This window comes from Pelophylax lessonae (genome assembly GCF_965119305.1).
Source record: "Pelophylax lessonae genome assembly, chromosome: 5".
NCBI lineage: Eukaryota > Metazoa > Chordata > Amphibia > Anura > Ranidae > Pelophylax > Pelophylax lessonae.
This window is the reverse complement of record NC_138772.1, coordinates 338,441,599-338,455,919: the sequence shown is the minus strand read 5'-3', so window position 1 is coordinate 338,455,919 and position 14,321 is coordinate 338,441,599. Positions and strand designations below refer to the sequence as shown.

Here is a 14,321-nt window from a genome sequence, read left to right as displayed (position 1 = left end):
TATAAGAGCAGGAGGCTCGCAATGTTTATGTATTCTTGGATATTGTGTTACTTAGAGAGGATCTGTACAAACAATGCAACAGAAGCAGCAATGCCTAGTGCAAACGATGGGAAGATCTGATGAAAAATACATCTTTCGGAGCAATCCTCTAAATCGGGCATGTCCAACCTGTGGCCCGGGGGCCGCATGCGGCCCGGAACCACAGGCAATGCGGCCCACTGCCCCCTGACAATTTTTTTTTTTTTTTTTGCTGGGGAGGAAGGAAGTCGAGTTGGGGGCACAGCCACAGAGGTTTCCAACTAACTGTAGGCAGAGGCAGCCTCGGAGGGGATCATCCACTAGTTGTGTTAAATTATTGCTGGGGGGGGGGGGGGGGCAGCGCGGGAAGGGCGCAGCAGCGTTTTATTACTTATATACCTTAACTTTAGTATATATTTTATATGCGGCCCGAGAAAATTTCTCTACACTCAATGTGGCCCAGAGAAGCCAAAAGGTTGGACACCCATGATCTAAATGTTGGTTCACAGCTTTCGAGAGCTGATCATGACAATTCATACAAAATTATCAGAAGAGATGAGCACAAAACTTTTTCTTGTAGATAACAGAACTAACCATTTTCGTTTAATCGGCACAGTATTTGTCCGTAAAAAAATCAAGTGACCAAGACCACGCATGCTCAGAAACTAAAGAATACTTTACAATACAATAGATTACATCATCGTGAGAAGTTATATTCTATCTTCTTTTCGTAACTCTGGTAACCTATTTGTTTTTGATATAAGACTAACATGCAAAAAAAAAAAAAAAAAAGAATCATTTGTCTGATATTCTCATCGTGTGTACCAGGCGTTGTCAGAACACAATAGCTCAACATGGGAAATTGCTGTACTAACATTGCATAGTTAGTTCAGCGGCTCTGACCTGAGCTGGCAGTTTCTTTTCGTTCAGCCTGCTGGGTTGAACAAAAAAAAACAAGGAATGTGTACGAGGCTGTGGGCTTTGTAAGAAGTTGTAAAATGCAAGCATTGTGTAGTACTGCAAAGCAGGAAGTTGAATATGTAACTGGCAAATATAGCTGCTCTGTGTACATAGAACTATAAGAAAAAAAAGTCTTTCTTTTTATATGTATATTTAAAAAAAATATTTAAGACTGTACATGCTCATTAATGCTAAAGTATTTCATGGTCTCACACTATATAGACATTTCCCTGTTGTGCTTTTGTGTTGCTTTTAAAACTCTCAAGCCTTGACTTAGTAGCTTAAATATAATTTATCCTTTAGGCCCGGTTTCCACTATTGCGACTTGACACATGTCAAGTTGCACAGCAAGTCAAAAGCCATTCATTTCAATGTGGCCGGTTCTCACTGCCGCGACTTGTGTTGCGGCGACTTCAAAAGTAGTTCGTGCACTACTTTTGGGCCGACTTCAGTGCGACTTCCCTCTATAATGAGGGACAAGTCGCACTGAAAGCCGCAAACAACTTTCACTACGAAGTCGCGCTAGAAGTAGCACGACTTCGTAGCCGCGATAGTGGAAACGGAGCCTAAAAGTGGTTGTTAACCCACTGTGATAAATTCATATAATCCTGTGTTTCCTAATGATAGGTGCTCCTGTCTCTGTTTTATAAAAAAAATGCTGGCTATACCTGATTTTAGAACGCTACTTGGCACTCACATGACCAGCCGTCTCTCTCCTCTCCCCTCCCCATCTGACAGCTGAAGCAGGAGGGGCAGAGATTCCCCTGCGGACGTCAGTCTGGAGGAGAGCGCCGGTCGGTCACATAAATGCCGAGCAGAGCTCTGAAATCAGTTATAGCCAGAATTTTTTCAAAAAACACAGACAGGAGCACCTATCATTAGGAAACACGCAGGATTATATAAGATATATTAAAGTAATTTCAGCATCAAGAGGGGAGGGCACATGACACAGAGCAGACAGGCAGGGAGGGAGGGGGGAGAGGAGCACAGAGGACAGGAGAGCTGCGGCTGACTGAGGCACATAATCTGACCACGGTTTCAGGGCTCAGCAGCCATGATACACCGTGGTCAGTTTACAGAGGGAAGGGCAGAACCTGGCAGGATCAGCCAGATTTTAGGTCATACAGGAGGCCAAATTACACAGTACGAGCACTGTGCTGTGTAATTTGCCCAACATTTGGAATGCTATTGCTATTTTTTTTTTTTTTTTTTAATTTGCATTCTAAATTGGCAAAAATTGTGAAGATGTGTTTTCCCTTTCTCTTAGTCTTTCGGCTGGGAATCAAAATATCACTTGCCAAACTGGTATGGGTGGGACCCCATTTCATTTTTGCTTTCTTTGCTAAACCTCTTGTGTACTAAAAGAAAATACTTCTTCATTTTTCTGAAGTTTATAATAGAATTTTGTGCATTGTTTGGTCATATGATCCTAATTAATCACGTTAAAATCTGGCACACAGCCTGGAAAAAAATGAACAAAAAAAAAACAACAAAATATGAGTATATGTTGGCAGATAAGATAGTTGTAGTTTATTTCATTTTTTTTTTCTTTTGTAAGATCATCTGCGTCAAAGAAATATGTTTTTTTGTAGGAAAGGAGGAAGTTGTTATGCAGTTGGGAATATAAAACCATGATGTTTCCCAGTACTCTAGGCCTGGTAAAAAGACCCAATGGTCTTAAAAAGGCAAGGAAATGTGTGATTGCATGCACTGACTCATACATAGAAGTGACACACTGCCAACTTCTGTTCCTTCTACATGGTAAGCCGACACTTTATAATTCCATTTGAGTCTGGAATCACAAGGTGAAAAGTTCCAGCTGGATTTGACTGTTGAGCAATAGTGAAATGGGAGTGACTGTTTCTTTATACAGTGGAACTGCCAACCCACAGAAACCCATGTAATCTGACTCTGGGAGTTCCTTGCTACATGTACACTTTTTTTTTTTTTTTTTTTTGGGCAGAATTTCAAGACCTAATAATATATGGAATATTGTTAAATCGTTAGGTTTCAATTCACTCTATTTCAGTACATTTTCTTACTACCAGAGTTCCAGAATGACATTAAAAATAGTTTATACCAGAGCAGTCATAGGGAAATTCTGCACCTAAAAGTAAAAATAAAAGAAGATATTTGGTTTGGATAAAATACACAAATCTCTAACTTGAGTCTTAACCTGAGTTTAACCACTTTAAGACCGGAAGATTTTGCGGCTTAATGACCAGGCCCTAATTTGCGATTCGGCACTACATTACTTTAACGGACAATTGCGCAGTCATGCGATGCTATACCCAAATAAAACTGACATCCATTTTTTTTTTCCACAAATAGAGCTTTCTTTTGGTGGTAATTGATCACCCGTGCGATTTTTTTTTTTTTTTTTTTTTTTTTTTTTTTTTTTTTTTTTTTGCGCTATAAACAAACAGAGTGACAATTTTGAAAAAAAAAACAATATTTTTCATATTCTGCTATAGAACGTTCCCAAAAAAAAATTAAAAAATTAAAATGTTTTAACATTTTAGGCCAATTTGTTTTCTGCTACATATTTTTGGTTAAAAAATCGCAATAAGCGTATTTTGATTGGTTTGCGCAAAAGTTATTGCGTCTACTAACTACAGGAAATATTTATGTCATTTTTATTGTTTTTTTTTTTTTTTTTTTTTACTAGTAATAGCGGCGATCTGCAATTTGTTGCAGGACTGAAACATTGCAGCGGACAGATCGGACCCCTAACTGACATTTTTGACACTTTTGGGGGTACCAGTGACATTACTACAGTAATCAGTGCTAAAAATATGCAGTTACTGGAATAATGCCATTGGCAGGGAAGGGGTTAATTCTATTGGTGATCAAGGGGTTAAATGTAAGCCTAGGGGAGTAATTCTTACTGTGGGGGAGTTGGGCTTGTGAGATGATCAGAGACATGCAATCCTATATAGCAGGATCACATGGTCACTGTGATCATTGCAGGGAGAAGGACAGACGGCTGTGTTTACATCAGCCGTCTGTCCTTCTCTGTCAGCGGGGATAGATCGAGGGTGTCAGGCGGCAATCGGAGTCGCCTGACACACGCACTGGCTCCCCGGCTGACTTGAAAAGTTTCTGTAAGATCTATTTTAAACAGCCACTTTAAGGAATTGATGGGAACATGAAAACCTAATATTTAACCCATTAAAACTTGTTTTTTTTTTTTTTTCACAGGACATGGCAAAACATCAAGAGATGCTGCTTCGGTGCGGGCAACACACCCTATCCCAGCGGCTTGTGGGATATACTATTTTGAAGTGAAAATTATTAGTAAAGGAAGAGACGGGTATGTATTTATTTTTTTACTTTATTTTACTGGTTGTATTCTAACAACTCTGCTCATACAAAAGTGTTTTAATCATATTTGAGACAAGATTTTTTTGAAAACTTAGCTGCAAATATGGTGTTTAAAGTGGACCCATATGCGCCTTTACTCTAGCGCTGCAGTGTCCTGGGGCTCCCTGCTGGCCACAGTCCCTGCTGGCCACAGTCCTCTTCGGCTGGGGAACCCCCGGGTATCAATCTCCGCCTGTTTTAATTACCTGGGCTAAGGGGATGTCAGCGCAGGAGTTCAGTCATCCTGGTATTGCCAAACTGTGCACTGAGCTGCACATGCACAGCTCCGTGTACAGCGGCAGACAGGCAGGTAAGAAACTCTTCTGCATTAAAAATCCTGCCTGTTTGCAATGCTTAATTATAAGCACAAAAGTTCCCCTTTAATTTTAATTAAAGGACATGTGGCAAATTTTAAAGAGTGAATTAGACAAGAACTCAGATTTTTATTTATTTCTTTTTTTAATTAAATTTCTATCTTTTCACAAATTTTTTCAAGAGGACAGCACATGACCACTTTTTAATGGAAACTTATCATTTAAAAAAAAAAAAACAAAAACATATGTGCTGCCATTAGTGATCCCTCCTTAACCACTTTACAACCGGAGGATTTTGCTGTCTTCCGTCCAGACCCCTTTTTGTGCTTCGGCACTGTGCGACTTTAACTGACAATTGTGCGGTCATGCAATGTGGTACCCAAACGAAATTTACGTCCTTTTTTTCCCACAAACAGAGCTTTCTTTTGGTGGTATTTGATCACCTCTGCGCTTTTTATTTTTTGCGATATTAATAAAAAAAGAGCGAAAATTTTGCAAAAAAATGACATTTTCAACTTTGTCTTTTAAAAAATATCCAATATACTCAATTTATGTCATTTTTTTTGGCCAAAATATATTTAGCTACATGTCTTTGACAAAAAAAAATTCAATGAGCGTATTTTTATTGGTTTGCGCAAAAGTTATAGCGTCTACAAACTATGGTGTAAATACTGAAATTTTACGCAGCTTTAATTTCTGACTGCCTATCTCAATTCATGAAGTGCTAAAATGGCAGGGCAGTACAAGACCCCCCCAAATTACCACTTTTTGGAAAGTAGACATCCTAAGGAATGTTCTGAGAGGCATGTTGAGCTCATTGAATATTTAATTTTTTTGTCACAGGTGTTTGAAAAATGAATAAAAAAAAAAAATTTTTTTTTTTTAACACAAAGTTGTCACTAAAAGATAAATTTCTCACACATGCCATGGGTATATGTGTAATTACACCCCAAAATATATTCTGCTGCTTCTCCTGAGTACAGGGATACCACATATGTGAGACTTTTTGGGAGCCTAGCTGTGTACGGGACCCCGAAAATCAATCTCCATCTTTAGGTTTTCTAATGGCGTAAATTTTTGATTTTACTCCTCACTACCCAACACTGTGACAGGGAAGTGAAGGGGTTAAACTGGGGGAGATCAAGGGGTTAAACCTTTATAGAGGATAGATGGCGGGTGGCCTAAACCTATTCGGGCCTAGCGCAAGCGCAAATTAGGGTCACCAGTGACACTAAATACAGTGATCAGTAGTTATCTGATATACTGTATATATTAGTGCACTGTTTTATATGGAGTGAAGGGGTTAACTGGGGAAGATCAAGCGGTTAAAAGTTTATTAGGGAATAGGTGGCGGGTGCCCTAACCCTATATGGGCTTAGCGCAAGCGCAAATTAGGGTCACTAGTGACACTAAATACAGTGATCAGTATTTACCTATATACTGTATTTAGTGCACAGAGTAATAGGTAGTGAAGGGGTTAACTGGGGCTGATCAAGGGGTAAAAACTTTATTAGGGGATAGGTGGCGGGTACCCTAACCCTATTTGGGCCTAACGCAGGCGCAAACTACGCTCACAAGTGACACTTATACAGTGATCAGTAAAATATCTGTATACCACTGTATATAGTGTTCACTGTGTGGGGTTTGGGGGTGATCAGAGGTGATGAAGGGGTTAAATGTGCCTATGTGAGGTGTGTCAGTGTAGTGTTGGTGGAAACTCACGTTTTTGGTGTGTCTCTGTCTCTCTCCTGGAACCGAAAGGACTTCAGGAGGGACAGTGACATCACTTCCCCTGTCTGTGTTTACATTACACAGACAGGGGACAGATTGCCATTGGTGGGGACCGATCTACAGACACTGACCAAAAATCATTGGTCAGTATCTGATGATTGATCGGTTCCCTACCGAATGCCATCGGGATCGGGACCCGCGGCGCGCGGGAGCGCGCTCTGGAGCCGGGATCTCGCATCACTTTAATACTACGTGGCTGAGCGGTATCGTGCCGCACTGCCGCAGTAGTATTACCGTGCGCGGTCCTAAAGTGGTTAAAAAAGCCTGACTTTTTTTTTTTTTTTTTTTTCACTTTATTCATAAATATGATATAGGTACATGTACATATGGAATGGTACACATTGGGTATAACAAACAACGTGACAAAAACAGTACAGGTATGCAAGCCTGTATAGACATGGAATGAGTACAATGAATTATATTTAAACATATAAATGAGCAGTACATCCTATACGCCTCAAAGAAGAGAGAGAAAAGCAATAATTGTACAAAGGGCAACAGTGCAATTTCAGGAGAAACCAAAGAAGCTGTGTTAGAGTTCCATATGGACCCAAGAAAGGAGGAGGGAGAAGGGTTTAAGCCTTATCCTTACCATCCACCACATTATTAGAAAAGAAAAATCTAGGTAATCAAAGGAGAACATAGGTCTATGATATCTAAAAAGCCTTATTTAAAACATTCCACCTATTCACCCCAAATTTTTGTAAATTTCTCATAGCACCCTCTAGCCTTATAGGTGATTCAGTAATAAGGGAGCACAGAGCTCACCAATTGTTTCCATGCTTCATATGGAATGTCATCTGTTGTTTAGTGGAGAACAATTTTTTCCTTATATAAAACAACAATCTAAATAATCTAATAAAGGCTTTTTTGGCAGAGCTAAAGTTCAATTCTCACAAAAGTCACCATTTGCGATTACATATGTTGGGAACTAAGAAAATATGGGAGATAGATGCCGTGACTTTAGACCAGGGGTGGGGAACCTGCGGCCCGCACGATCATTACGTCCGACCCGCACAATGGTTGCGTCCGCCCCCCCGTGCCACTGTGTCAGAAGGAGCCAATGGCTCTGCCCTGACACTGTGAGTCTCCGAAAAGGGTGGACCCGGGACGCAGAGCAGTGTGCCTCGAACCTGCCCATTTGTGTGACAATAGCGAATGAAAATTTGCTATTGTCTTACGGATCCTTCTCCTCCTTGGCCAATGCCATTGGCCGAGGAGGAGGCGGGACGCGGGAGGACTCGAAGAGACGCAGGGACTGAAGAGAGGAAGCCGCCGCTACAACAGGGTAAGTCAAGTGCACTGGTCTGGGGGGCTTGGCACGCTGTTCACTCTGCATTGAAGGGGGCACGATGATCTCTGCATTGTGGTCAGTCTGCATTGAAGGGGGCACGATGATCTCTGCATTGTGGTCAGTCTGCATTGTAAGGGGGCACGATGATCTCTGCATTGTGGTCAGTCTGCATTGAAGGGGGCACGATGATCTCTGCATTGTGGTCAGTCTGCATTGAAGGGGGCACGCTGTGGTCAGTCTGCCTTGTAAGGGGGCACGCTGTGGTCAGTCTGCCTTGTAAGGGGGCACGCTGTGGTCAGTCTGCCTTGTAAGGGGGCACGCTGTGGTCAGTCTGCCTTGAAAGGGGGCACGCTGTGGTCAGTCTGCCTTGAAAGGGGGCACGCTGTGGTCAGTCTGCCTTGAAAGGGGGCACGCTGTGGTCAGTCTGCCTTGAAAGGGGGCACGCTGTGGTCAGTCTGCCTTGAAAGGGGGCACGCTGTGGTCAGTCTGCCTTGAAAGGGGGCACTCTGTGGTCAGTCTGCCTTGAAAGGGGGCACGCTGTGGTCAGTCTGCCTTGAAAGTGGGCACGTTGTGGTCAGTCTGCATTGTAAGGGGGCACGCTGTGGTCAGTCTGCATTGTAAGGGGGCACGCTGTGGTCAGTCTGCATTGTAAGGGGGCACGCTGTGGTCAGTCTGCATTGAAAGGGGGCACGCTGTGGTCAGTCTGCATTAAAAGGGGGCATGCTGTGGTCAGTCTGCATTGAAAGGGGGCACACTATACCTTGATTACTGAAGGCCCCTTTCACACTTTTGTGACCTCAAAGTCACGCAATTTTTTACAGCGTTTTTTGCCGCAAAGCAATGCCTATTACATTTATGCATACATTTTTTTTGTACGCCCCCCAAATGATGTTACAAAAATCCAAATGGTCCTTGGCAGAAAAAAGGTTCCCCACCCCTGCTTTAGACAAAAAGGGTAGCCACATCTCCATCTCATGGGTAGAAGCTTGCCCATGAACAATTTACATTTATGACTCATAAAGGAGATGGTCTCTTGTGCATCTTAAAGTGGAGTTCCACTCAAAAATTGAACTTCTTCTTTAAGGCCTGCAATATCACGCATCGCTCTGCTTGACATTACAGTTAATGAAGTGTATGTTCTGTACACTTCAAATATAGGTTGCACAAGAAAAAAAAAAGGGGGATGATACGGCGTGCTGAATGGTGTACCACACTGCCCCCTAGCCAGCCAGCAATGTAGAGTGGCTGGAGCGCCAGTTCGCACCGAATGCTCTGCGACTTGGCCACTGTAATTGGGCCCTTAAAGAATAACTAAAGTCAAAACTTTTTTCTCTAATCGTCTTTCAGGGCAGCATCTTAGAGATAGGCTCCTCCTACCTGAAACAGGAAACGCAATAGTCCACCATTAAAATAAAGTCGGTCACACCTGTGTGCCTCAGTTTGATTGGGTTTCTTCCAGGTCCACAGGAGCTGCAGATGTTTTTTTTTCTCCAGTCTCTGTGCTAATTGCAGGGGACTCCCTGGGCAGCCTCCCATCCAGCTCAGCAGACTTTAGTTTGTGCAGGTCAGGGGCAGCAACTCGGCGAAAGCTGGCCCCCTACTGAGGTGTATGCAACCATCCCCCCAGCTGCACTAAAATGTTGATGGCATTCCCCCAAAAGACCACTGCACCTGGACTCAAGCCAGCTGTTCAGTCACCGGCATCTCAAGGGCTCCAGCTGACCATGAGCTATCACTCTGGTCGACAGCCTTATCTCAGAACATCCGATCCACGCTGATGGAGGAGCAAGATGGCGGTGGGTAGCATCCTTATTCCGGAGCCCCGCAGCACTTTCGGTCTGCAGTCATCTTGGTGAAGGCAAAAGCCCCTGAGCTGGACGACAGAGTGGGGGCCCTTCCGCTTTTGTCATTTACGGGCACACGGCTTGATTTTTAAAAAAACAAGAAACCAAAAAGAAAAAGGGGAAAAACGGGGGGGGGGGGAGGCAGATAGACTCTCTCCCCTAAAGCGACACACAAGGAAAGCAGATGGCAGTGCAGGTATTTCCACCAACCTGCATGGGATTAGCTGGGGGCGGGGCTTGAGCTGCAGCAGGAAGCAGTAAAAAGCCCCTATGCAGGTTTTTTTTTTTCTGAGGCTGACAATGTCGGATACTTCTCCACCCTGCCCTGCAGATCCTGCTTGTCAGGACAGCTCCAAGGTAAAAAACAAGTAAACTCTCCTGTGCTCAAGTGCTGTGTTCAAGGGACGGCTATATTGCTGACACTTAGGTTCTTGCTGTCCTCTCAGGACGATGGGTATCCATATGGACTGAAAACATAGAAAACAAGAGAAGGGCACACCGACCTAGTGCAATATCACAAGATATTTATTGGAAAATAAAAGCATGCCATACATTATACTCACAAGCATATGCTGAAAGTAAGCATAAAAGAAAAGATTCCTTTTGCAATCAGGAGACCTCCAAGACAAAGATGCTGTTTGGTAAAGCAGGAGGACTCGTGATGGGGCTGACGCGTTTCAAGGGAGAACCCTCTTCATCAGATCCATCATGTGTTTACAGGCGATTTTCTGTTCAGACCGGACTTGGAAACGGTTCTAGACAGAACCACAGCCAAAAATAAAGGGTTTCCTCAAACCAAAAAGAAGCAGCGGAAAGCGCCCTTTCGTCAGTCCAGGAGATTTAATAAAGAAAAGGGACCAAGGAAGCGCTGGACACAACAAAACAAAAAAGGCAAGGGAGACTTTATCCTCAAGCCTTCCATTCCAAGAAACAAAAAGCAATGATGGTCTCCAGTTGGGGGGGCAGATTGGCGACATTTGCTCTTCAGTGGAGGAAGATCACAAGAAACGGATTTGTCATTTGTACGATAGCAGAAGGTTGCTCGATAGTTTTCCACTCGTCCCCAAACCAAGTACCTGCTGACGAAACTCCCAAAAGGCACAGACCATGCAGAGGCTTTTTTATCTGCACTAGAGAACCTACTAAAACAAAAAGTGATTTGCCACATACCACCAGAAGAAAAAACAGGAGTTTATTCGCACAGCTCTACCTTTCTGCATATTTACATGTGCCGATAAAGGAAAAGAGCCATCAAAAATACCTAAGATTTGCTGTCCAAGACCCAGCTAACACTCTACATATGCAGTGCACAGCTCTACCTTTCAGCATCTCTTCAGCACCCGGGATTTTCTCTAAAAGAATGGATTTCCTCTCAGTTCCTGTTTTGGCTATGGGACAGGAAGTGAAGAGAATTCCCTGCAATGGGACACAGATGGCGAAATATAAATCGGACAGCAGTTATAACCCTCCCTTACTCAATCCAAAATGGAAAAAAAAAAGGTTTTGCCTATAGTTATACTTTTAATCTAAATGATCTTGAAGTTTGTAAATGTACTTTGTGAACATCCCCACACATTTACTTTCTTGACTTCTGTGACACGCATTTACTCTGCCCTGTGAGTAGACACAGCGGTGTCACACATTTCACAGAGCCTGTGAAGATGAGGATTTTCAGGAGGTGGAGTCAGTACAGCAATCACTATTTGCAGGCAGCAAGGTACCATGGGACACATAGTCCCAAAATTGAAGGTAAACAACAGAGGAGAAGCTGCAAAGCATGCAGAGAACCCAGGAAGATGTGAAAAAAAGACAGACAGGCAGAACCCACAACATGAAAGGAGAAGTTTTAGGTAAGCTTATATTGGATTGTCAAAAATAATTGTTTGCATAGCTATTACAATGCTGATGTTCTAAAATGAATGTGTATATTGTGTCCATAGATCTCCTTTTAATATGTAAATCTGTTTTTATTAAACTCCTATAAATCATTGCTTTGTGGTTAAAAAAAATAAAAATAAAACCAGTGTTTTTAAAATATGGTTATTTAGGCTGCTTCTTCGTGGAGAGGTTCCAGGAAACGAATGGGAATAAACTGTACGTTATCACTCGATGGACAGGACAGAACTGCACTGTCAACCTGATAATATGTTCCTGCTGCATTTCTGTAGATGACTGTGCACTACAGATGACAACTTTTTAGTTTATATCTGGCATTTAGGCTCAAAGCACTAGCTTTATGTTTTTCTTTATAAAAACAAATTTTTGTTTGTCAAAATTCTAATTTATTTCTGAGTGTTTGGGTGTGACATATTTGTGGGAAGCTTCATTTTACACCAAAACTTTCATCTCCGAAGACTCTTTGGGCTCATGCGCATAGGCTCAAAAATGCCTTTTTCAGATCTGTATAGCTTTTTATTTATTTATTTTTCTTAGAATGCTCTTCCATTCAGCAATGCTGTGATAGAATAGGGAGCGTGTGAATGCAGCTAAATATTCTCAGCATATCCACCAATTGTCTGACAAGTGGCTGGGACAAACGGGGGGAGAGGGTGGTAATGCACTTTCTTAGGGGCATTAAATGCTGGGACAGGGTGGTACTTCCTTCACATGAGTTTGGATAGTCCATTAGTAATTATGTAAGCTGCCACCATTTTGATAAATGCTAACCGAGTTTAACTAGTTTTAAACCTTCAGTGTTTTCCTTTTTCGTTCATTGACGAACACAGCTTCTGATTCTTCTTAACTATTGGGTTATACTGCCGCCTACAGAAGTAGGACACTAGGCAGGAAAATGCTTGACTATGCCTATGGGCAGTCCCAGGGGGTATATACCCACACTCTGCTATAAGCACTTTTTTTTTTCTGCCCAGTCAGGAGTAAGGACCTAGTTCCTTGCTTGGATCTCTGGTCCTGGCAATTTTTTTCTTTTTTAAATTGATTTTTTTCCTATCTCTTTATTTTGATAATCTAGATCCACAAGGTTCCCCCAGTCTGGCCAGGGAGCGCGCGCAGGCCTCCGCTCCGCTCTAGTTCTCCCGTGACATAGCCCCACTGGATGGGGGCTAGCCTGCGAGTTAAACGTCTTGCAAGGATGCATAAGACCTGGCCTAGGCCTGATTTGCAGTGTTCCTCCTGGCCGACAGCCACCCACATCCCAATGGAGCGGTGGTCTGCCCGGAGTGGTGCCCACCCTGTTCCTGGTATGGTAAGTAGCTTACCCCCTTCTACCCCTGGAGGGTTCTGGGGTGGACAGTGGGACCCCCAGGCCCCCCCCCCCCCAGCCCTCTAAAAATGAGGTGGTCACTGTGGGTCTCCCCCCCCCCCCACCCCCTTGAGGTTATGAGCTGGCTTCTGTTACATGCTCCGAAGAGGGGCTTGTTTGGAGGTCCTGCTGACCGGGTTTTTCCTGGTGCGCAACGGGGGGGGGGGGGGGTTGAGCCGCCATTATTGTGGAGGGCACCTACCCCTTTTAGCGCTGTGGGACCATCAAGATACCCTGCCTGCGCGTCCCTTTTATGGTGGCTATTTCCTATTGGGCGAGCCTCTATGGAGCGTCTAGGAGGGCGACCCCCCCCCCCTTGTTTTTTGTGGGGTCCAGTTGGACCCCAGGTTTGTGTCCCTCTTGCAACAACAGACTGACATGACATGGCCAGACATGGTAACAAAATTAAAAACAGTGCAGCTAACCCGCAGTAAAGCTGCAGGAGCACCTGCAGATCAGTATGAAAGCTGCCTAATAACCAATTTTTTTTCAAGTGCTTATATGTCGATTGCATAAGTGCAGTGTATGTGATGTTTAATACACTGACCTTTTTCCTCTTCTAGCTTCTACTGGCATTGCTCTCCATGCTGCTAGAAAGGGTCCAAGGCTGAGTGCACATTGTATCACTCTGCCTGGGACAAGAGTTGGTGCTACAGAGAAAGCATTGGCATATGCAGTTCCGGCTCCATGAACTCTGATGCCCTGGGATGGGGGATTGGCAACTCGTTGAGTGCAGTCTGGGCTTGCTGACCTGTGATCCCAGAGCATGGGCATGCACTTCCCTGGTTTGAAGTTGTGGGCCACATCAGAGGGCTCCAAGGGCCACTTTTGGCCCACAGGCTGCAGTTTGACCACTCCTGCTTTAATGTCTTCTATGCCTTAGGGGAAAGACCTTCTCCAAGCAGCTCCCCAGCCCCCCTAAATGCTTACCTGAGCACAATCTCAAGCCAACGAGTGCAGAGGCTGTCTCGGCTTTCTCTCCTCATTGGCTTAGACACAGCTGGCTCCTGCTGCTGTCAATCACAGCTAGCGATAAGGAGTTGGGGCAACATAGAGTGAGCATGCACGAGTGCTCCCATAGCAAGCAAATTGCTATGGGGATACTTGGCAAGGGGGAGGAGCTAAGAGCACTGGAGGAGCCAAATGGTCCACAAGAGGCCACCTACGTTGAACTGGAACAACCATTCCTGAGTGGAGTTGAGGGCCTTCAATACCATGTGTCTTCCACATATAATGCAAATGTAAAATCTCTACCCAGGCAGTTTGACAATTTACACTTTTAGGCAGATCAATTCAAAGAATTAACACCTATGCTGACTTCCTGACACCAAGGAGGAGATTATGTATTAGAACAACAAGGTTCCACAGCTTTCTTCACACCTCACATCCTGTTTTTGGTTAATCAACATCTATACCTTCTATGGTGATTGGATTAGGTTGCCTGTGCTACCTGTGTAGATATAAATGATGGGGTA

At 43.6% G+C, this 14,321-nt stretch overlaps 1 protein-coding gene across 1 annotated transcript in view; it reads left to right on the top strand.

The window, feature by feature from the left end:
* RANBP9 (RAN binding protein 9) overlaps window positions 1-14,321 on the top strand; it is a 136,258-nt gene that overhangs the window by 61,235 nt on the left and 60,702 nt on the right. Inside the window, exon 2 of the mRNA XM_082258188.1 lies at window positions 4,180-4,291. Coding sequence (XP_082114314.1) covers window positions 4,180-4,291 — 112 coding nt within the window. The remainder of the gene's footprint in view (window positions 1-4,179; window positions 4,292-14,321) is intronic.